General features: G+C 43.7%; 2 protein-coding genes across 2 annotated transcripts in view; both read right to left on the bottom strand.

Moving 5' to 3' along the window:
* Positions 1 to 22,592, bottom strand: part of LOC134863090 (dynein axonemal heavy chain 5-like) — a 123,159-nt gene that overhangs the window by 93,291 nt on the left and 7,276 nt on the right. Inside the window, 8 exon segments of the mRNA XM_063881360.1 lie at positions 64 to 203; positions 459 to 614; positions 695 to 784; positions 1,464 to 1,637; positions 2,004 to 2,099; positions 20,631 to 20,726; positions 21,736 to 21,841; positions 21,928 to 22,047. Coding sequence (XP_063737430.1) covers positions 64 to 203; positions 459 to 614; positions 695 to 784; positions 1,464 to 1,637; positions 2,004 to 2,099; positions 20,631 to 20,726; positions 21,736 to 21,841; positions 21,928 to 22,047 — 978 coding nt within the window.
* Positions 3,698 to 5,368, bottom strand: LOC134862649 (uncharacterized). The gene is made up of 7 exons (XM_063880656.1): positions 5,234 to 5,368; positions 4,914 to 5,139; positions 4,489 to 4,712; positions 4,242 to 4,386; positions 4,039 to 4,148; positions 3,798 to 3,933; positions 3,698 to 3,714 (listed from the first exon to the last, which is right to left on the bottom strand). Exons 1-7 carry the CDS (start codon positions 5,366 to 5,368, stop codon positions 3,698 to 3,700), a joined length of 993 nt encoding a protein of 330 aa, XP_063736726.1.

Below are 22,592 nucleotides of genomic sequence, written 5' to 3'. Positions count from 1 at the left end.
CTTGCAGTGTGGAGAAACTTTAGTATCATCATCATTTTATCTTTCCATAACAGCTGTTCTCACCGCTTGTACAGCGCTTTGACATGTCCTTCTCTGGAGGTCATTTTTTGGACGGCCTTCGGCACGGTAACCCCCAGTTTGGTCATCCACCGGGCCTCCTGCAGCACCTCCAGCACTACTGGGTCCAGGTTCACAAAAAACTCCTAGGAAAAAACACAGTTCCCTCACACATATAACTCCGGACTTGCCAGGTGTGTGACATTATATCCAACACTAAAATACAAAAAACAGACACAGTTCAATCCTGCTGAACTATTAACACTGAAGGAGCCCTAACCAGGAGAAGCTGAAGACTGCAACTCTCATGATCGCATGCTGCTTCATCACCACAGAATTTACTATCATTGTCATTAAGCCTAAATATTGTGCATATAGATCCACAGTGAGTCAGTCCACACCTTGCTGCTTTCATGCCTGACCAGCAGGGCGGTGCTCAGGCGGTGCGGTGTGTTGCCTGCAGCCTGACTCCACCCCTGCAGGTGAAGCACTTCGTCCTGCAACAGCACTATAGCCATCTTGTTGTAGCTCCGGATCACTTTAGTCATCTCTGGTCCCTGGCACACAGACAGACAGGCAGGTGGGGTTACCGAGATGATATTAACGAGTGATATACATTTTAAATATGAGTTTCTACCTTTAGGAAGTCAAGCTTCTTCTTCAGGATCAACATGGGAGCTTCTAACTTCCTAAAGAGCTGACGACACCACAGGATCCTACCTGCCACCTGAGAGAGGGACGGACGGACAGACAGACAGACAGACAGACAGACAGACAGACAGACAGACAGACAGACAGACAGACAGACAGACAGACAGACAGACAGACAGACAGACAGACAGACAGACAGACGTGTGATAAATCTGCAAATAATGATCATTGTATGAATACAATACGATAATTCTTTATTGTCAGATCAAAATATTTTTATTGTATCACAGTAGCTCCATTTGCAACATGAACAAGGACAAATATTTAAGACAATAAAAATGAAAACATTGCAATCACTAACAATATGTTAAAGACTGTTGAGAAAGAATGGTAACGTACATTAGACCTGGGATTTAACACTGTATTTACTTTTTGGATTGACTGTACCCTGTATCTCCTACGAAAAGCTGGTCTTAAATGTAAGATTTTGTTTTGCCCAATGAGATGCGAGGAAAGGAGGCGATAGCAAGACACAAGGAAAGAAGAGTCAAGGCATTTGACAAAATGTGTAATCTTTGCCTTGAAGAGTCATATTAAATCAAGTTAGATATGAAAATTATCCATTGTTTTGTTACGTACTTATAAATTCACTCAAAGTGTCGTAATGTGACACGATGTAGGCTTCATGCAGGCCATTATCAGCATAGTTTGCACAATTTTCAGACTAATTTCATAGAACAAGGGATCATAAGTACCGGGGGTAGGTTGCGTCCGATGGGGGGGCTTTCTCTCTGTCTCTGGTAGGTTTTCTTCAGCAGCTCCAGCTCTCGGCTGTAGCGCTGCAGCAACAGCATGTAGTTCTTCCTCAGGTCCAGACCGGCTGAAGGACCCGACTCGAACACCTCCAGCAGCTCCAGCATCCGCTCCGCCTGAAACACAGCGTTAGTCTGCTTCCCCTCCACACAGCATATTTAATAAGCATCTTTCAGTGGTTTTAATGACCCGGATATGTTTCATATATAAATGAAAATCCAGTCAAATATTATTTTAACACCTGTGGGAGAAAAACTCCCTCTGGGGGGAACTTTGGGATATTAGCATTGGCAGAACATTTACATGCACAAAAACGTATATAACACATTACAGGAAAGGGAAAACCCCCAAAAGCATAATAGGACGTCTGTCAGGCTTTTTTAATCCTGTTAACAGCTAACAGAAACAATATAACGTTTATTAACTCTTTGTTCAGTACAATCAGAGATGTTGCTGTTTGTTTGTGTTTGTGTAGAACTCACGCTGAGAGGCTGATGGCACCAAAAGTCCAGCAGAGACTGAAGAGACTGGAACAAACTGTGAACCTGCAGCTGGAAGTCTGCATAGTCACTGTCAAACTGCCACACAGAAACACACAGAAACACACACACACACACACACACACACACACACACACACACACACACACACACACACACACACACACACACACACACACAACAGTATAAGTATTCTCATCCAAATGTACTTAAAGTAGTGACAGTAAAAGTAGTGATTATTTGATTGGTCCATTTCAGAATAATATCTCTGATATGTTTTATAATGATTGATCATTAAAGTGTTCTCAGAGCTGCACTGCAAAAACTCAGCTTTCAAAAACAAGAAAAATAAGTACAAAAATGAGGTATATTTTGCTTAAAAATAGATAAATTATCTGCCAATGGAACAAGAAAATGTGGCTTGTCAAGACTTTTCAAAACAAGTAAAAATATCTTATCTCAATTAACCCACAAATACCTTAGAATTAGTGTATTTTATCTAATAACAAGTACATTTTTCTTGATTCGAATTAAACACACGTGGCCTTTTTTCTCAATATACTGAAAAATATTCTTGAATTAAGTAAATGCTAGAGCCATTATCTTGACATAGTGGTATGCACTAGGCCATGTATTTCTCGAAACCAGCAAAGTCATACTAAAAACTAGTGTACTTTTCTTGATATAGCTAAGAATATTTTCCTCTGTATGTAGAATATTATTCTTAAATTTCTTGAAATAAGTAAAAAGCTGTGGAATCATAGTAATGCTTAATAATCAGTGATCCTGACAGTACTAAAAGAGGAAGGAAAAGAAAAGAGGAAAGAGTGACACAGACTTGGTTAAATTAAATTCTTTTTTATTATATTTAACATGCCCATGACATGGGTACAACAAAACATGGCAGCCTCAATGCTTAAAGGCGAAAGTGAGACTAGTTACAGTACACTTGTAATATACGTATATTAAAGGAACAGACCACCGTACTTTAACAATGAAATATGTTCTTCTCAGAAGTGAGACGAGATGATACGTACCTCTCCGAGCACTGTGCGACCTCCCAGTCAGTCAGACGCGCTGTCACTCCTGTTAGCATTTGTAGCTAGACTCAGCATGGGAGGTCGCACAGTGCTCGGAGAGGTACGTATCATCTTGTCTCACTTCTGAGAAGAACATATTTCATTGTGCATGGCCACGCGCTGTCACTCCTGTTAGCATTTGTAGCTAGACTCAGCATGGCCAACGGTAAGTTTCGGGGCTGTAGTTAGATGCGACCAAAGTCTAAGTAAACAGGAAAATCGTGGAAGACTTTGGTCGCATCTAACTACAGCCCCCGAAACTTGCCGTTGGCCATGCTGAGTCTAGCTACAAATGCTAACAGGAGTGACAGCGCGTCTGACTGACTGGGAAGTCGCACAACGCTCGGAGAGGTACGTATCATCTCGTCTCACTTCTGAGAAGAACATATTTCATTGTTAAAGTACGGTGGTCTGTTCCTTTAATACACAAACACAAAGTAGTGTGCTTGCAGCTACGTATCAGATCAGGTATGACTCAACACACTATATTACCCAAGGCAAACATAATTAATATTTATGCACTAATCAGTTATGAATTTTTTCCAGTCAGTGATGGCTTTTTTATATGAGGACGTCATGTCTCTGTCATGTATGGTGTCAATCAGTACCTCTGTCTGCAGGACAGACAAGAGTGTGGCAATACATTTTGGGTAGGTGAGGTGAAAGGTGTAGTAACATGCCATTATCATTATCACACTGTCAGCGATGTCGTCTTTGGGGAAGATGAGCACAGGCATGGTGCCGATGGCCAGGATACAGTTTGTCTCGCACACAATCACGACAGGGCTGAGGAGTGGTCTTGCCTGGAGGAAGGTGTTGGGGTCTTCCACTGACTGAAACACAAAAAGAAAAACAATCACAAAACCATTCACTGTTGGTAGACTATGGTCAAGTAGTGGAACACAAGAAAAACTGTCATATATGCATGAATTTCTTACCTCAAGGATGTGAAGCATACCCTCACTTGCATGTCCTAGCTTCTTGGGTGGCGCAAACGGTGATGGGAACATGTCCGGCAAAGCCTTCATCATGGCAATGTTTTGCTTTACTGTGAAAAACAAAACAGTCTCTTTTTATTTACTGCAGTCAGTTATTGAAAAAAACAAAAAAATATATGATCACCAATTAGGTGTGTAATTACCTTTATCTGACAACGGAGGCCTCATGACTTTTTTGTAAACTCCATAAAACTGGGCCTTCTCACAAAAGGTCCCCCAGCGGTTCTTAAGCTCAGGTATGAAGTGGGAGTTTCCTTGATTGAGGATCCTCTGCAGTTCATCCAATATCTGACACAGAAAGACAGGCAGAAAAATAAATAACTAAATATAAATGTGTCTTTCTACTGCAATCTTATCAAACATAAACTTAAAATGATTTAATTTGCTTACATGATCCACTTCTCTGAAGCAGGGATATGCTTGAAGAATTTTGGTAGGTCTGTCCTGCTCTTTCATCACATCAGAGTCAATGTAAGCCCGTCTTGCTTGGTATTCAAGGTCCAAGAGCTGGGCAACATCCTTCTTGTTGGGTCTGGGCCTGGATTTGTAGAGCTCCTGCAGAACTTTGTAGTGCCTTGCCTGGTTCTGTGGGCTGTCAGTAGTTTTAGGCCCTCCTGTTGAAATGAATTTACTATGATTACCATATAACAAACAACAGAAGTATAATGAAATAATAATTAATGAGAATTCACAATCATTACGATATCTTTTTTTAGATAAATCTAAACTAAAGCATTCCCCCTTGTCGATACTAGTAGTAGTTTTAACACTAAAACACAATCTCAATATCTCAATCTCAATCACAATGCTCTTACCATCCACTTGTTCACACTCTGAGGAACTGCTTGTCGACTGTGGTGAGCTTAGATCCAAGATTACAGTTGAAGCACAGGACTCAGTGTCATCAGCGGATGACTCTGGCTGGCTGCTGCTCTCAAAGCTAATGTCCAATCGCCTCTTTCTCGAAGGAGTTGCTCCCTGCTTCTTTTTGACGGGTATCACATTCTGGACCCTTTTTAAAAGCTGCTTCTTCACAGATTCCTGACAAAAAAAAAAACAGTGTGTAAAGATCACATTAATCAAAATGAAATCTAATGATACAAGCACTTATCCTAAATAAAGCATATCCTCCTACCCACTCAGCTCCAACGGCTGCAGACCTGTCCCGCAGCATTGGGTAGTACTCAATGAGCCGCTTAGCCATCACAGTTAGCTCACGGTTGCATGGATACTGGAAATCATCCCCTGCAGCTCTCTTGATGGCACACATGCTTGTTACTGTATTTCTTATTAAGCGACAGCGAAGCTCTTTGGAAAGTATATAGTCTTCTTCTTGTCCAGCACGTTGTTTGTCAAAAAAGGTGGTTCTTGACTGCTCCAGCTCTGTGTCTGTGTATACAACATACTGCGGGCTTACAAGCTGTACAGTTCTGCTGGTAACATGTTGGTCTCCTAGGTTTGAAGGGGGGGAGAGAAGTGGGGGAGAAAGTAAGGGTGGACAAAGGGGTTGAGGTAGTTGGGCAGTGGGAGCTGGCAAGCTCACAAGTCCCAGAGGAGGTGCCTGGTTGGAGCTGGTCTGCCTCCTCACCCTGAAAAAGACAAGCATTTATCATAAGTCAATAGCAGTGCACATCCAACAAGAATAGAATCAAATTAAATAGAACATTTTTATTTTTTTTTATTTATCCCTAGGAGGGATCTAACAGATAGTACAGCAGCTCACATAATAGAATAAAAAAGGTGTCTACATTAAGATCATTGCTGTGTTCCATTACCCGTACTTACCGCCCTTTCCGCACTCTATGGGCGTCCCATTTTTAATCGCGACGAAGTAAAGTGTACTGCAAGTACCCGGATGACGGCCCCAAACCACCCTCAAAGCCGCCATTTTTTAAGTGTGGATATATTGTACACTTTTCGTACTCAACGACCGCCATATTGTCTACGTTTTGCCTTCGTAGCTGAAGTGACGTGAGAAACTGCCCGCGAATTGCGTGCGTGTGCCTACGTTGTTCAGAGGGGCTAAAGTTATCAAAAAATGTCATCCAAGATGGCGGCGGGTTGAGAGCCTTTTAGTGGGACATATTTAAAGTGAATATAGCTATCTACACGACTTTTTGTATGTTTACATTGACTCGGTTTGTTGGTTATGTGCTATAATAACGTTGCAAGCTATTGGAGGTCTTAACTGAAGTTTTCAAACATACTTTTTAGGTTGCCGCTAACGCTTAGACTCAAACTACATTGGAATACATGGTAGCTTGGTAGCTAGCTAGCTCGCTGAACGGACATGGTTAATCTATCATGCCCCAACGGCTGTCTTCCTGCCATTTCAACTAAAGCCAGAAATTACTTTATCATATCAACCAGTAATTCTTATTAATTAAGGTGTATTTGGCTGCTGCCATTTACTTCAGTTGCCCCCCCTGGTCTTGCTCTCTCTCTGTTGTACACGTGCATGCACAGAGCGTTGGAATACAGGGTAGATAAATGCTAAGCTAACCAACCGCTAATTGTACAGTGGTCATGCTAACAGATTAGCCAACAAATTAAGCCAAAGCTAAACTAAGATAATTACCTAACTTATGAACCTTAGCATAAAACGGAAAACAATAAAAAAAAAACGTATAATAAATGCATTTTGAAGGCATGACCGTTCGTGTTGTTCATAGCCCCCATGTAACTTCATGTATAAAACTAACGTTCAGCAAGTAGACTACACCAGTTGGTTCAAATTAGCATGCTAGCACTTGTTACAATTAGTTTAACTCACAAAGACAGACAAAAGTAAATTCACATTACCTTTCAATACTTCGACTGTCGTAGGATCCATTCCCGAAAAAGCCCTTCCGTCTTCATCCATGGCGTCGCGAGTTTAGAAGACTTGCAAAGGCGAGACTGCAAGATGAAGGTCAGCTCAAAAAGGCGGCAGGTGCAACTGAGCTAGCTAACGGTCGACTGACCCCTTGAGGTTGGCGCGTTCCGATTTGGAAGGTACCATGTCATAAAAGGGGGATTAATTGAGTCATAATCTAAAATTCATACGACACTTATCACTGCAACCCGTCATTCTTAATTCATAGAACTCCCCTGTTTTAATTGATAATGTGGTGAAGTCTATCAGCGTAATCTTATTTTTCCCATACAATTTTCCCCCATTGTTTTCAGAGACTACAAGAGAAACTGTACTTGTGCATGTTTTGAATGTAACTTTGCTAGTTTAAAATGATTTGGCGGTGCGTTATCTGCGTTGTTTTCATCACTTTTTCGCTGAAGCTCTTACTGAGCCACATCAATCGAATGCACAGCCGCAGTCCTGATTTCAACGCGGAGCCTCAGAAGACTTTTTCATTAAATAAAGACAGAGTCTTTCATTACATACCATTGGTCAAAAGTCTACATCAATTCTTATCGCATCCAAAGATATTCTCTATGATTGAGAAGGGACCACAAAGGTGCAAAGAGGGTTTTTTTCAGGATATTGTTGATGGTGTAGTGAATGTAATATACAGAATTCACCTCCTTCTTAAGTGTGGTTCTACACACTGTTGTTTCATGCCTGTAAGTATGACCGTTGGTTTATGCTTAAAAGTACAACTGTAAAAAGGGATCGTGGTCCCTTTAATTAATCTGTGTTTACGATGACGTGGAGCCCCATGCTTGTTGGTTTACAGGACAGCGCCATCTTGTTTTGTTATAACTTTGACTGTGTGATTAAACGAGACACGCATTCGTGTGCTCAACTTTAATGAACGTCTCCTGCGTTTCAATACGATCTTCACACTGGTGACCCTGACGTTTGTTTGCTGGACGTATCCAGAGACACAACACAACACGACACGAAAATGACGGTGAACGCTGTTACCCTCAAACTCCCCGAATTCTGGGAATCATCTGCGTCAGCATGGTTTGCCCAGACTGAAGCGCAGTTCGCGTTGCGTGAAATCACCGTTGATACTACACGTTACTACTACGTTGTATCAGCTCTTGGAAATTCAACAGCATCCAGAGTGGTGAGCCTCCTTAAAAATCCTCCCGCAGCTGAAAAGTATGCAACACTTAAAGCCCACCTGTTGAAAACTTTTGAACTGTCAGATGCTGAGAGAGCCAGCAGGCTTTTCTCCCTTCAGGGACTGGGTGACAGCAAGCCGTCTGAGCTCATGGACCGTATGCTGGATCTCCTAGGTGAGCACAGACCCGATTTTCTTTTCATGCAACTTTTTCTGCGTCAGCTGCCTTCCCAAGTCCAGGGGCGCAGATAGGTTTTTGAAACTGTGGGGGACAAAGCTGTCAGCAACGCCCCCCCTCCCCCCAACCCTGTGTTGTGCGAAGAATATACTCTGATGCCCTCAGGGCGGCGCTATTACTCAGCCATGACATAACCCATCAAACTTATTTGCCCATCATTGCAAGAAATAAAGCATATTGGTACTGCTTCCAATCACTCACCAAGCATGCCACATGCAGTATGCAAAAACTGTTTTATTTAAACATTAACTGACTTTAAGCACACTGATTCACACCAAAAGAGCAGGCTGTAAAAAACAAAAATGTAATTAAAACACTTCTTACTGTGCCTTACAAACACAAACAGCAAAGCCTACATATATACAAAAATAAGTTTGTAAAAAAGTACTCTACATGAGTTTTCAATAAGTGGCCTCAAATGCAAAAACAGATTAAGTGAAAGATCCAAAAATCTCTCTCCTCCGATCCTTGCCCTGAATATACTGTTGGGCAATGTCTTTGCTATTAAGTTTGTCCAGCCTCTCTTGGTGGATATGGCACACTGCCATTCCATTCACCCTTTTTTGGGTGGTGGTAGACCGCAACCATGTTTTAAGCCTGCGCAAGCCACTGAAACTCCTCTCTGCCTCAGCAGACGATGCAGGCACAACCATTAACAATCGGACCACTGTCTCAACTTGCGCAAAAAGGGCACGAACTTCAACAGGCATTGCTTTTAGGAGCTGTGCAGCATCTGCAGTGGTTTTGTAATTGTACTTGTTCTTAAACATAGCTAATTGGATTTTCAAATCTTCCCACTGGAGCTCAGGGTATTTCTCTGCATTTCTCTGGGCATCTCTCTCTACATTGCTTGCAGTGGGGGTCAGCAGCAAGGCCTCCAATTCCTTAAGTGCATCTATTCCAGGCTGCATAAACCTGTCGGTAAGTTGTGTGTCTACTTTGTCCAGGACTCGGTAGAACTCCACTCTGTGGAACTCCACAGCAGATGCAGGCCTGTGTGCAGGTGCTGGCCCAGAATACCTCTTAGGGGGCCTTTGTGTGCGAGGTAGAGCAATGGGCTCTAGAGACAGCTTCTCAACCATGTCCTCTGCTTCCTTAAAGACTGCCTCAAAGTGGTCTGACTTTCTTTTGGATCTTAAACTCTCTTGGACAACAGAGACTGCAGAGACCATGCCCTCCACTGTCTGGGTTCTTTTCTGGAGAGATGTATTCAGCAATTCCAGTTCCCTAATCACATCTAAGGCCAGCATGAGCCCCAGTACAACATTGCCTTGTTGCAGCCTAACATGTAGGCCCTCTGCCCGACTTGCAGATTCCGAATTGCTTGCAGACATCTGATCGAGTGATTGCAGCACTGTGCCATATTGCCCGAGAACAGCACGGATAGCAGGTGTGCGTACTGTCCACCTTGTGGGACATAAAGGCCTGATAGACTGCACTGGCCCTTCTCCTTCAGATGCGGCAATGGCTTTGAATTTGTCTTTCAGTTTGCCAGACTGACCACAAAATGTGCCAAGGTCATGGATCCAGTCAAGGGCATTTCTGATGAAAGGGGAGGTTGTGCAAGCTTGCTGTGTGACTAAATTTACACAGTGTGCACCACAATGGATATATGGTGCTAATGGCTGGCTTCTTTGGATGACTGCTTGGGCGCCTGCATATTTGCCAGACATATTTGAAGCACCATCGTATGCCTGACCTCTAAGGCTCGATATTGGCAGATTTAATCTCAACAGCACATCCAAAATGATTTTGGCAAGATTTTCGCCTGTTGTTGAAGTTGTCTCATACAACCCAATGAACTCTTCATGCACCATCAAATCTTTGTCAACATAACGTAGACACAGGGCCTCCTGCTCCACGCCTGAGATATCCCTTGTCCCATCCATTATGATGGCATACTGTAAAACTGGGAGGGACTGTATCTCGTGTGCAATTTCCCTGATGATTGATGTACTCATCAAATCTAACATCTCATTTTGGCAATCCCAAGATGTGTGCACTCCCCTCTTTCCAGACAACCATCTTGTAAAAGCTGGATCCCCCTCAGCTTTGTATTTCAGGAGCTGGTTAAAGTTGCCTTCATGATGTTCATGCCCCCTAAAGGCCATCCCCTGCCTTGCCAGGTGCATAACACCCCCTATTATTTTTAACAGGCTTTCTCTGCTTTCTGCCTGTTGCGCACTGACTGCACTGCTCAATTGTGTGGTTATAGGTTTACTTTCATATGCAGCTGTTGTGACAGCCACTTTGTGACCAGCTGATTTTTCGTGGATGGAGAATCTTTCCAGGGCTTTTCTCCAGTTTCTAAAGCCGGAGTTTACAAAAGCTGGGTCTATGCTCTTGGCTTGAGCTGGTTTTGCACTTCTGTAATATTTAGAGCACTGAAAACACAGAACACCATCGATGCCAGGATTGACATGCAGCCAGGGATGCTTTTCATACCATGCTTTCTGGAATGACAGAGTACGGTCCTTCATCACTTGTTTTTTCACAAATTTAGGGTCAGGTTGATTTGGTTTCGTATATGTACTAATCATGTCAACCTCCTCTCCCTTTCCTACATCTGCCTCTGGCCTTGCCATCTCGTCTCCTGTCCATCCTTCTTCTGACCCTCCTCCTCTCTCTCCTTCTTCTGTCCCTCCCTCTTCTCCCTCTCTTCCTTCTGCCTCTTCCAGCTGTAGGCCTAATGCACTACTACTGCTGCTACCCTCCAGTGGTGGATCACTTTCAGTTTCACCTCTCTCACTGCCATCTTCAGGAACTACCTGCAGGCCAGGACCATGATAACATTTTAATATACTATAAACATTATAACTGCTTTAAGGCATTAGCACCATGGACATACAAGCTACCACAGAGGCTACTGGTCCCAGACGGCATATCTCTACAAGAGATTGTAAGATTCTATAAGTATGCCAACATAATGTGTTGCTATGGGAGGCAAACTTCCTGTCTGTATAAATGAGTGTGTCAACCAGCATCATAGTAGCCTACAAGCATTTTATTTTCATAAGCTTCAAAATAATAAAATATATGTAATTTTGTGTAGTGCACTTTTGTCTATAATGGTTAGTAATGCCTACAAAGTTCGATTCTGGACAAAAAATAATGTACTGTGTCTGGTAAGATAGCAAGCTAACAGGCTCAGTCATTCAAGTTCAATGGAGGTTCAATGGGGATCTGCTAAACGCCAACACTGATTCACCTTAAATTGAACACATTGCGTCAGTCTAAATGATTGAATATTACCATGTCCATTTCAGTTAATATCTGTCATGATATCTGACTGAGTGTTAGTAATTAAAATTACTGTTTATAGTTTAAAATGATCACGTTAGCGCCACTACAGTGGCATTTGTCTAGCTCTAAAGTTCGTTTTTCTCATGATTCAACCTGTAACAACTTAGGCTAAGCCTACACCATTAGATACACCATCACAGATTCAAGTACACATTTCCAAAAGACCCCCAACAACTCCAGAAAGTTGCAATGGCCGATTAAACTGATAATAAATAAATGCATAAAGGTTGATTCCCTCCCCTTGTGAAATTGGCACTTCTCTTCCTCTACGTTCTCACTGTCTGTCTCTAGGCCTACTCCATACAGTTTTTCTTAAACGGCGACATTACTCCGAACAGACAACCAAAAAAATGCAAGGTGATATGATACCGTAATGCACAGTTTACTTACAGTTGATGCTTTTAAAAAAAACGATGCAATAGTTTTCTGCTTCTTAGGTTTGGCTGGCCTCATCCTGCATGTGTTATGGGGTCCTGAATTAGGAGGTGTCTCACTGATGCCTGTCATACTCGTTCTGGGTAACCATGGAAACCAGGCGTGAGACAACGCCAGAAAGATAACTTTTAGAATCTCTGAAAACGAAGATCCGTCTTTGATCTGACTGTTTTATGTGAGTTGTTGCAAAGCAGTAAATTAGTCTTTTGATTGTCTGAGAGGTTCGCCTTATGCAAAGACAGAAAGCTGATTTTTTTTTCCAAATAAAAGTGAGGGGGACGGATTGAAGGTCGTTCGAATCTGTGTACGTCAGAACCCCCACGACGTACACGCTATCTGCGCCCCTGCCCAAGTCAGAGCTGCATTAGCAAACACCACAATCACTGATTGTCGGAGACTGGCTGAAGAGGCTGATAAATTTTTCCTGGCGAGTCAAGGGCACTGTGTCATGGCGGCGCTCCTTTCCGCGCACGTCGTTCCTGTGCCACAGGACGATTCCGCACTCATTGCTGCAACATCTTCTCGTCGGCAGCAGTTTTCAGGCCGGCAGCAGTCTACAGGTCGGCAGCAGTTTTCAGGCCCCCAGCAGTTTTCGGGTATGTGTTTTTACCATGAGAAGTTTGGACCGAAGGCTCTTAAATGCCGTCCTACATGCAGTTTCGGCGGGTCGGGAAACGCCAGGGCCGGCGCTCAGTAGTGGCCATGAGCGTTGGCCGCGTAGGCAGGCTGCTTTTCATCCGTGACAGCATCTCCGGACGACGTTTCCTGTGCGACACGGGTGCACAGAGGAGCGTCCTGCCTGCATCCCGTTTGGACATTGCGACAGACAGCCATGGCCCCCCTATGGAAGCTGCTAATGGGACCCCCATCCGCACATATGGAAAGAGATATGTTGAGTTGTGTTTCGGAGGGCATCGGTTTGGCTGGGATTTTGTTACAGCCAACATTGCTTTTCCCCTCCTTGGTGCCGATTTTTTGTGTGCACACGGACTGTTAGTGGATGTCAAGAACCGCCGTTTGATTGACGCTGTCACGTTTTGTTCATATAGGTGCACGCTCAGCGGGGCTGACTCCATACAACTGTCTAGTATGCTCTCATCCTCAGATGACTTCCAACGTCTACTGGCTGGTTTCCCGGCCCTCACTCAGCCCACTTCCTCGGCGTCTGCCGTGAAGCATGGTGTGGAGCACCATCTCGCCACTACTGGTCCTCCCGTTTACGCCCGTGCTCGGCGCCTCGACCCGACCAAGCTTGCCGTTGCAAAGGCTGAGTTTGCTAACATGGAGCGCCTGGGCATAGTCCGCCGATCCGACAGCCCGTGGGCGTCACCCCTCCACATCGTCCCCAAACCCGGTGGCGGCTGGCGCCCGTGTGGCGACTGGCGCCCGTGTGGCGACTACCGGCGGCTTAATGAGGCAACAACACCTGACCGATACCCAGTCCCGAACATACAGGATTTTTCATCACACCTGGCTGGTATGGTGATTTTTTCCAAGGTTGACCTCGTCCGGGGTTATCATCAGGTGCCGGTACACTCACTGGACATTCCCAAAACAGCAGTTATCACGCCATTTGGCCTGTTTGAGTTTTTGAGAATGCCGTTCGGCCTTAAAAATGCTGCTCAATCTTTTCAACGCCTCATGGACTCTGTCCTACGAGACCTGCCTTTTCTTTTTGTGTACTTAAACGACATCCTGGTAGCAAGCACTTCCAAAGCTCAGCATCTGGCGCACCTCAGAACACTTTTTGAGCGCCTCAGCCAACATGGGCAAATTGTTAACCCCGCCAAGTGCCAATTCGGTCTCTCCACCATCGATTTCCTGGGACACAGAGTCACCAAGGATGGTGCAGTCCCTCTCCCATCAAAGGTGGAGGCGGGTGACACAGTTTCCACGCCCGCTCACTGTCAAGGCCCTGCAGGAGTTCCTGGGCATGGTGAATTTTTACCACCGGTTCATTCCTCGAGCCGCCCAGTTCATGCGGCCCTTGCACGAGGCCTTGAAAGGTAAGCCCAAGCACGGTGTAGACTGGACTGAAAGCAGGGTCAAAGCTTTTGCTGACACAAAGACAGCCCTGGCGAACGCCGCCATGCTGGCACATCCTTCTCCCTCAGCCTCCATCGCCATCACCTCGGACGCCTCAGACTACGCTGTCGGTGCCGTCTACGAGCAGTGGGTAGGCGGGGCCTGGCAGCCGCTTGCTTTCTTCAGCCGTCAGTTGCGCCCCAGTGAACGGAAGTACAGCACCTTCGACCGGGAGCTGCTTGGCCTCTACCTCGCCATCAGACACTTTCGTTCCCTGCTGGAAGGGCGACACTTCACCGCTTTTGTCGACCACAAGCCGCTGACTTTCGCCATGGCCAAGGTGGCTGAGCCGTGGTCCGCCCGCCAGCAACGTCATCTGTGCTACATTTCCGAGTTCACCACGGATTTACAGCATGTTGCAGGTAAGGACAACCAGGTGGCTGACTGCCTGTCACGGGCTGTGGCAGGGGCAGTCCATCTTGGTTTGGATTACAGCCGAATGGCAGCGGACCAGACCACAGACCCAGACGTGCAACACCTTAAGAGCTCAACTACTGGGCTGATGATGGAGGATGTGGTTTTTGGCAATACCAGCACCACGCTCCTGTGTGACGTCTCCACAGGCTCCCCTCGGCCAATCATTCCCATGGCTTGGCGACGACAAGTTTTTGATGCCGTCCATGGTCTCTCCCACCCTGGTTCTAAAGCGTCACAGAGGCTGGTTGCGGCAAAATTTGTTTGGCACGGCCTCAAGAAGGACGTTCGGGACTGGGCTAACACCTGTGTTGAGTGCCAACGGGCCAAAGTACACCGCCACACTAAAGCCCCGTTAGAGTTGTTCCCAGTGCCAGAGAGACGGTTTGACCATGTTAACATTGATCTGGTCGGCCCTCTGCCCTCCTCACAGGGTTTCACCTACCTGTTGACCATGGTTGACAGGACCACCCGTTGGCCTGAGGCTGTGCCACTGACATCGCTGGCATCTGTGGAGATGACACGTGCATTTATCGGCACCTGGGTTGCCCGTTTCGGCACTCCATCAGACATATCCTCTGACCGGGGCGCGCAGTTTACGTCTGAGCTGTGGAATGCTGTTGCCCAGAGCCTAGGAGTGAAACTCCACCGCACTACTGCATATCACCCGCAGGCGAACGGACTCTGTGAGCGATTTCATAGGTCGATGAAGGCTGCTCTTCGTGCCAGCCTCAAAGACTGCAACTGGGTCGACAAGCTCCCGTGGGTAATGCTGGGCATCAGAACTGCACCAAAGGAGGACCTACAGTCCTCATCCGCAGAGCTTGTTTATGGCCAGCCGTTGCGGGTTCCAGGGGATTTTGTCCCTAGCACCACTGCCCCTTGGTCTGCAACTCTCCAGCGAGCCACGCTACTGGACAATGCGAGGCTTTTCGCTCCTATCCCTACTTCCCGTCACGGCCTCCCTCAGTCGCACATCCCCGCTGGGCTTCAGACGGCTGATTATGTTTTCATTCGCCACGATGCCCACAGGGGACCGCTACGCCCGCCCTACGAAGGTCCATTCCGTGTGTTGGAGACAGGGGATAAACATTTTGTGGTGGACATGGGTGGCAAACCGGAGCGACTCTCTGTTGACCGCCTCAAACCCGCTCATTTGGATGTGGCTAGGCCCATTGAATTGGCCCAGCCCCCAAGACGCGGGCGACCTCCAGGTCTGCCCCCACCCCCTGCTCCCCTCCCTCCCAAAACCCCCACACTGCATGCCCCACACCCGTGTCATGGTGAGACACCTGCCGCAGTAGTGCCTCCTCTGCCTCCTGTACGGCACAGCCGTTGTGGCCGTTTAATACGACCACCTCACCGATGACTGTTTTTTTTGTTTTTCTTCTTATATGGTGAATTCTGGGGGGACGTGTGTAGTGAATGTAATATACAGAATTCACCTCCTTCTTAAGTGTGGTTCTACACACTGTTGTTTCATGCCTGTAAGTATGACCGTTGGTTTATGCTTAAAAGTACAACTGTAAAAAGGGATCGTGGTCCCTTTAATTAATCTGTGTTTACGATGACGTGGAGCCCCATGCTTGTTGGTTTACAGGACAGCGCCATCTTGTTTTGTTATAACTTTGACTGTGTGATTAAACGAGACACGCATTCGTGTGCTCAACTTTAATGAACGTCTCCTGCGTTTCAATACGATCTCCACAATGGCTTCCTTTTAAAATCACATCCCTTCTTTTCAGAAAAACCAAATGCATTGCAAATTATTCTGTACACAGATGAAATAGAGATTTGTAATCCAATAGGATCCTTCGGATCAAAAAATAAACTGTTGATGGTGTATTACACCCTTGCAAACATAAATCCAAAATACAGGTCTCAACTTGCTTCTATTAGGTTACTTGCCATGGCTAGATCCGTAGACCTCCGTAAATGTGGTGTAGATGCAATATTAAACAGAATCAAAGAAGACATGGATGCATTGTACAATGGTGTTACAATGCAAACAATTAATGGACAGAAAACTATTTTTGGTGCCATGGTCTCTGTCTGTGGTGACACACTGGCACAGCATGAACTGGCAGGGTTTAAGGAGGGTGTTGGCTTTGCCTACAGTAAATGTAGACACTGCGAGTGTTCTTTTGAGGACATGCAGTCACACTTTAACGAGGATGCATTTACTAAAAGAACCCTGAAGACGCATATCAGACAGACCCATGAAATAGAAAAGGCAGATACAGACTTGCTTCGCAACAACTTGAGAACAACATGGGATAAATCGAAGGAGCAAATTAGTCGAATTCCCTGCCTTTGACATGATACAACAAACTCCTCAAGACATTATGCATGTTATTCTGGAGGGTACAGCTCCTTTGGAAATCAAGGGTGTGTTGCACCATCTTATTCAGTCAGGAGTGATGGATCTGGACTCTGTGAATTCTGCTATTTTGGGTTTCCCTTATTCCCCTATGGATGTGAGAGATAGGCCATCCCCAATTTCACATAGTACATTAACGTCAATTGATGGTAAATTAAAACAGTCGTCTGGGCAAATGCTTGTCCTGCTAAGGATATTGCCATTTGTTTTTTGGGAGCTTGGAGGACAATCCATATGTGCATCTAATAAATGAGCTACTAGAGATTGTGCAGATAGTTTTTGCTCCTGTTCTTACCATTACAACTGTTTGTAGATTGAAGTCACTGATTGAAAATCATATGAGGCATTGGAAGGAGCTTTTCCCAGAACGCAATATTACACCTAAACAGCATTATATGATACATTTGCCATCACAAATTAAATCACTGGGTCCAATGGTTAGACATATGTGTATGCGTTTTGAATCTAAACATTGCCTCTTTAAACAATGGGTTTCGAAAGTCAATTTTAAAAATATTTGCAAGTCTTTGATCAGTCAGAATCAAATGTATGAAAGCTGCCAAAATGTTGACCCTTTGTCACACCCAATCTTTTCAAATGAAAGAGAGATGGGACCTGTATCTGAGATTCAAGACCTACAGTATTTACAAGGAAAACTGAGAGACTTCCTAGGATATGATGAAGTAAACCATGCTGTGTCAGTCAAGTGGCTTATGATAAATGGCAATAAATACATAACACAGAAATCAATGATCCTTGCCAAAGTAGTACATGGTAATATGCCAGAATTTGGACTGGTTAAAAACATACAGTGGTATGCAAAAGTTTGGGCACCCCTCTGAGATTTCATGACAATTTGCTTTTCCTTTATAATAGAAGATCACAGCAACAACATTTGTTTTCCTACAAAGATGTAGACGTTTTAGTGTTTTCCAGACCAAAATTCTTAGGGTAGCATTACATAGTTTTATTATAATAAAATAAAATGCAAAAAATGGGATGTGCAAAAGTTTGGGCACCCTTATAAATAGCATTCATTTCAACACCTGTACGGATTTATAGCTGACAGGTTGCTGCACAAAATTGCTTTGATTAGCTCATTAGACCTTCAATTACAAAGACAGGTGGAACCAATCATGAAAAAGGCTATTTAACATAGGTAATAGCTGGCTGTGCCTGGCCTAGGTTCTTTCTTAGGGAGTGGCAAGATGGGGACCTCAAAACAACTCTCCACTGACCTGAAAGCTAAGATAATCCAACATTATAAATTAGGAGAAGGGTACAAAAAATTATCTGACAGGTTTAAACTGTCTGTCTCCACAGTCAGAAACGTAGTTGTGAAATGGAAGGCCACAGGAACAGTCCGTGTGAAGGAAAGATGTGGTAGGCCGACAAAAATAGGGGAAAGGCACAGGCGAAGGATGGTGAAAATGGTCACAGAGAAGCCACAGACCACCTCCAGAGAACTACAACAACATCTGGCTGCTGATGGTGTAGTTGTTCACCGTTCCACAATCCAGCGTACTTTGCACCAGGAAGAGCTCATTGGAAGGGTGATGTGCAAAAAGCCTTTCCTGAGTGTTAATCACAAGAAGAGTCGCATGAGGTATGCAAAAGCACATCTGGACAAGCCAGAAGCATTTTGGAACAAAATACTGTGGTCAGATGAGACCAAGATTGAGTTATTTGGTCATAACATGAACAGGTATGCATGGCGAAAAAAACACACTGCATTCAATGAAAAGAACTTGTTGCCCACTGTAAAATTTGGTGGAGGATCTATCATGTTATGGGGCTGTGTGGCTAGCACAGGTACTGGAAAACTTGTTAAAGTTGAGGGCCACATGAATTCCTTACAGTACCAGGAGATTCTTGACAAGAATGTTCTAGAGTCAGTCACAAAGTTGAAGCTACGCCGGGGTTGGATTTTTCAGCAGGACAATGATCCTAAGCACCGATCAAAATCCACCAAGGAATTCATGCAGAAGCACAGGTACAATGTTCTGGAATGGCCATCCCAGTCCCCAGACCTTAACATCATTGAAAATGTATGGATTTATTTGAAGAAGGCTGTCCATGCACGGAGGCCAAGAAACCTGACTGAACTGGAGACGTTTTGTGTGGAAGAATGGGCCAAAATACCACCTGCCAGGCTTAAGGGACTTGTCTGTGGCTACAGGAGGCGTCTACAGGCCGTTATTGCAGCAAAAGGAGGCAATACTAAATATTAATGGAATTATTTCTTAGGGGTGCCCAAATTTATGCACATGCCTATTTTTGTTTGAATGCACATAAACATGTTTCTGTTTGACCAATAAAAGTTATTTCACTACTGAGATGTTTCTGTTACCATAAGGTATAACATATGTTAAAATGAAGTTGCTGCTTCAAAAGCTCAGCAAGTGACAAACTGATGCAGTGGTTTTCCTAAGGGGTGCCCAAACTTTTGCATACCACTGTATATCTTGCTGATTCTAAGCTCTATTGTTTAGAATACCAACCATTTCAAACTGTACACTTTGATAGAAATGTCATGGCATATCAAGTTGAGGTCCCACACCTTGCGCAGGCTACTGAAATAGTCGATGCTGAAAACCTGGTGGATTTTACCCCTTATTACACAACTAGCAGCAAAGGTCAAACATTTGTACAGATAAAATACTATCTTGGGGATGTAATAGAACTGCGCAACAGTGAAAACTAACTCATTGTGTGTTCCCCAGACATGGTATGACCCTTTTAAAATAGCCTTGTCATTTGACCTTGAGAGAACAAATGATTGAAAATCTGTTGCAGATGAAAACATACAATACAGTGAATCTGAATGAACAATAAAGCATTTCTGCTGGATATTGTTTTAAATGTTACAAGTTAAATGTTTACTAAAGATCAAATGTCAATTTACAGTTCTGTGTCAATGTACCAGTTTATTACATAGATACTACACAACAATACTGTATTGTTTCATTGATAATAAAACAATTGATCTGGCTGCTTGTTTTAAGTATGTAAAGAGATTAGATTATGTCAAAGTTAGTTTTCTTAATTATGCTTGAAATAAGAAATTATTACTTTGAAAAAGCAGTTTTATACTTGTAAGTGTTGATGACACAGCTTTGTAACTGTTGATATTCTAGCTTTAAGCATGTTCTTACTCAAAACAGGTCATAAAATCTCAGTTACAAGCTGTAATATCTTATTTAGATAATTAAGGACAGAAACACTTAAAACCAGTGAAACAGTCTAACATAAAAACTGCTTACTAAGAAGAACTATCTTATCGGACAAAAAATAAGCATATATCCCTTGATCTAAGATATTTCTTCTTACTTAGATTTCAGTTTTTGCAGTGTGGTAAAGGTGCAGCTAGTTTGAATGGCTCTGTATACTGCAGGGTAGCTGCTGAATTTACTCCAGGTGAACTAAAGTCTGATTTAAGGGCTGATTATATTTACCATCATTAATCCTAATCTGTAAAGTAACTAAAGGTAGTATTAAATGTAGAGGAGTAAAAGTACACAGTAGCATAAAATTGAACTTAAGTGCAGTACAGTACATCTACTTAGTTACTTTACAACACTGTGTGCAGTTTAACCATTATCTATTTCTTGCAAAAAGAGTGTATTGTATTTATGTATTGCATTTTTATCATAATTTATCATTTTACCTCCAGCTTGCGGTGGTCCAGCACGTCGTAGGTCTTGGACGTGGTTGTGGAGACGATGGTCTGGTAGCGAACGTAAATCTTTTCAATGCCCTCCACCTGCAACATAATGTCAACATTTAGATTTCCCCCCTACATCAACAATCTGTCTGGTTAAATCAAATGAAATAATTATTTCTGTATCAGAGCAGAAATATATATATTACCTGCTAAACTTTGACTGACAAAAATGTTTAAATGTAATACAGTCTTATTATACGTCTTTTTTAATAGATTATTATTCCTATAATATATATCTGCATGGCAAAATTATAAGATATTATATAATACACTGCCTGGCCCAAAAAAAAGGTCACACTAATATTGGTTGGACCGCCTTTAGCTTTGATTACGGCACGCATTCACTGTGGCATCGTCTCCACAAGCTTCTGCAATGTCACAACATTTATTTCTGTCTTGCATTAATTTTTCGCCAAGATCTTGTTTTGATGACGGGAGATTCGGACCACTGCCCAAAGTCTTCTCCAGCACATCCCAAAGATTCTCAATCGGGTTCAGGTCTGGACTCTGTGGTGGCCAATCCATGTGTGAAAATGATGTCTCATGCTCCCTGAACCACTCTTTCACAATTCAAGCGCCAGGGGATCCTGGCATTGTCATCTTGGAACATGCCCGTGCCATCAGGGAAGAAAAAATCCATTGATGTAATAACCTGGTCCTTCAGTATTATTCAGGTAGCCAGCTGACCTCATTCTTTGGGCACGTTGCTGAACCTAGACCAGAGCAGCTACAGCAACCCCAGATCATAGCACTGCCCCCACAGGCTTGGGACCTTTTTTTTGGCCGGGCAGTGTATTTGTATACATGTATATTTGTAGGAATGTGTAAACCTATACAGGGAATTTTATTTATTTAGAATTAATTAAATTAGCAAAATCTTGAACATATCGCTTCATTGATTGATTGAAATAGTTTGATGTAAGAAACACAACTTTGTGGAATGTAAAGCACAAGAGCTTAAAAAAATACAATTTATATTTGGTGTTGATCGACATGTTCGCCATCAATGAAGTAAATCTATCTCTCTATGCATAAAAGCCTGAGCCACCTTCATGTGTTGCAGAGCAGCCAGGCTCTCCAGCGAAGACGCCATGTCGCCGATCTTCTCCAGACGCCTGCAGAAAGCATCAAACTTCCCGAAGATGTAGTTCTCACTGAAGAGAAGAGGAACACTCTGAAGGTGTTAACTTATACTCAAGAGTGATTTTGGGGAAAGCGTGTGCTTCTGCACGGTGCTCACCTGAAGTCAAACTGTCTGTTGTCAGGGTTTTCTCTCAGTTTGTCTCTGACCATCTGGAAACTTCTCTGGTACTCAGCATTCAACTTACAGCAGTCTGAGATACGCTGCAGCAGCACAGGCCTGACACACACACACACACAGACACACAGACACAGACACACACACACGTTTATTTTCCTGTGGTTGTTTTGTGTCTCTTTTTAGTCTTTTGAGTTTCTGTTGACACACACTTGTGTCTCTTTGTAATGTTGTGTCTCTGTAGGTCTTTGTAGACATGAAATCTATAGTAAATGTGACAGCTCTTCATCAGTGAGGAATATAACGTATCAGAAGATTCTGATGAGACACGATAACCTGTAGACTGCAGCAGTATGCCTATGAAAATCAATTAGGAAATTGTAGGTTAAAGCTAACGTTAGAAGTTAAAGAAAATATAAGCTAGTTAGGTAGCTAACCATTCTATTCAATAATATGTCAAAAAAAATAATCTTTCACACATCCACTGACGGTCCATCTCAGACAGAGTACCCGGAGTAACCTCTACCGCTCCAAAAGTGAGCTGCTCTAAATAACTGAATGGTACCCTCCAACACACCCCGAATCCACTGAGTCACATGACACGGAAGCTATTGAAAACAATCCAGACTATTTCATTAACACATTTA

Source organism: Eleginops maclovinus, chromosome 4 (genome assembly GCF_036324505.1).
Source record: "Eleginops maclovinus isolate JMC-PN-2008 ecotype Puerto Natales chromosome 4, JC_Emac_rtc_rv5, whole genome shotgun sequence".
Taxonomy (NCBI): Eukaryota; Metazoa; Chordata; class Actinopteri; order Perciformes; family Eleginopidae; genus Eleginops; species Eleginops maclovinus.
This window is presented reverse-complemented; position numbering and strand designations above follow the sequence as displayed.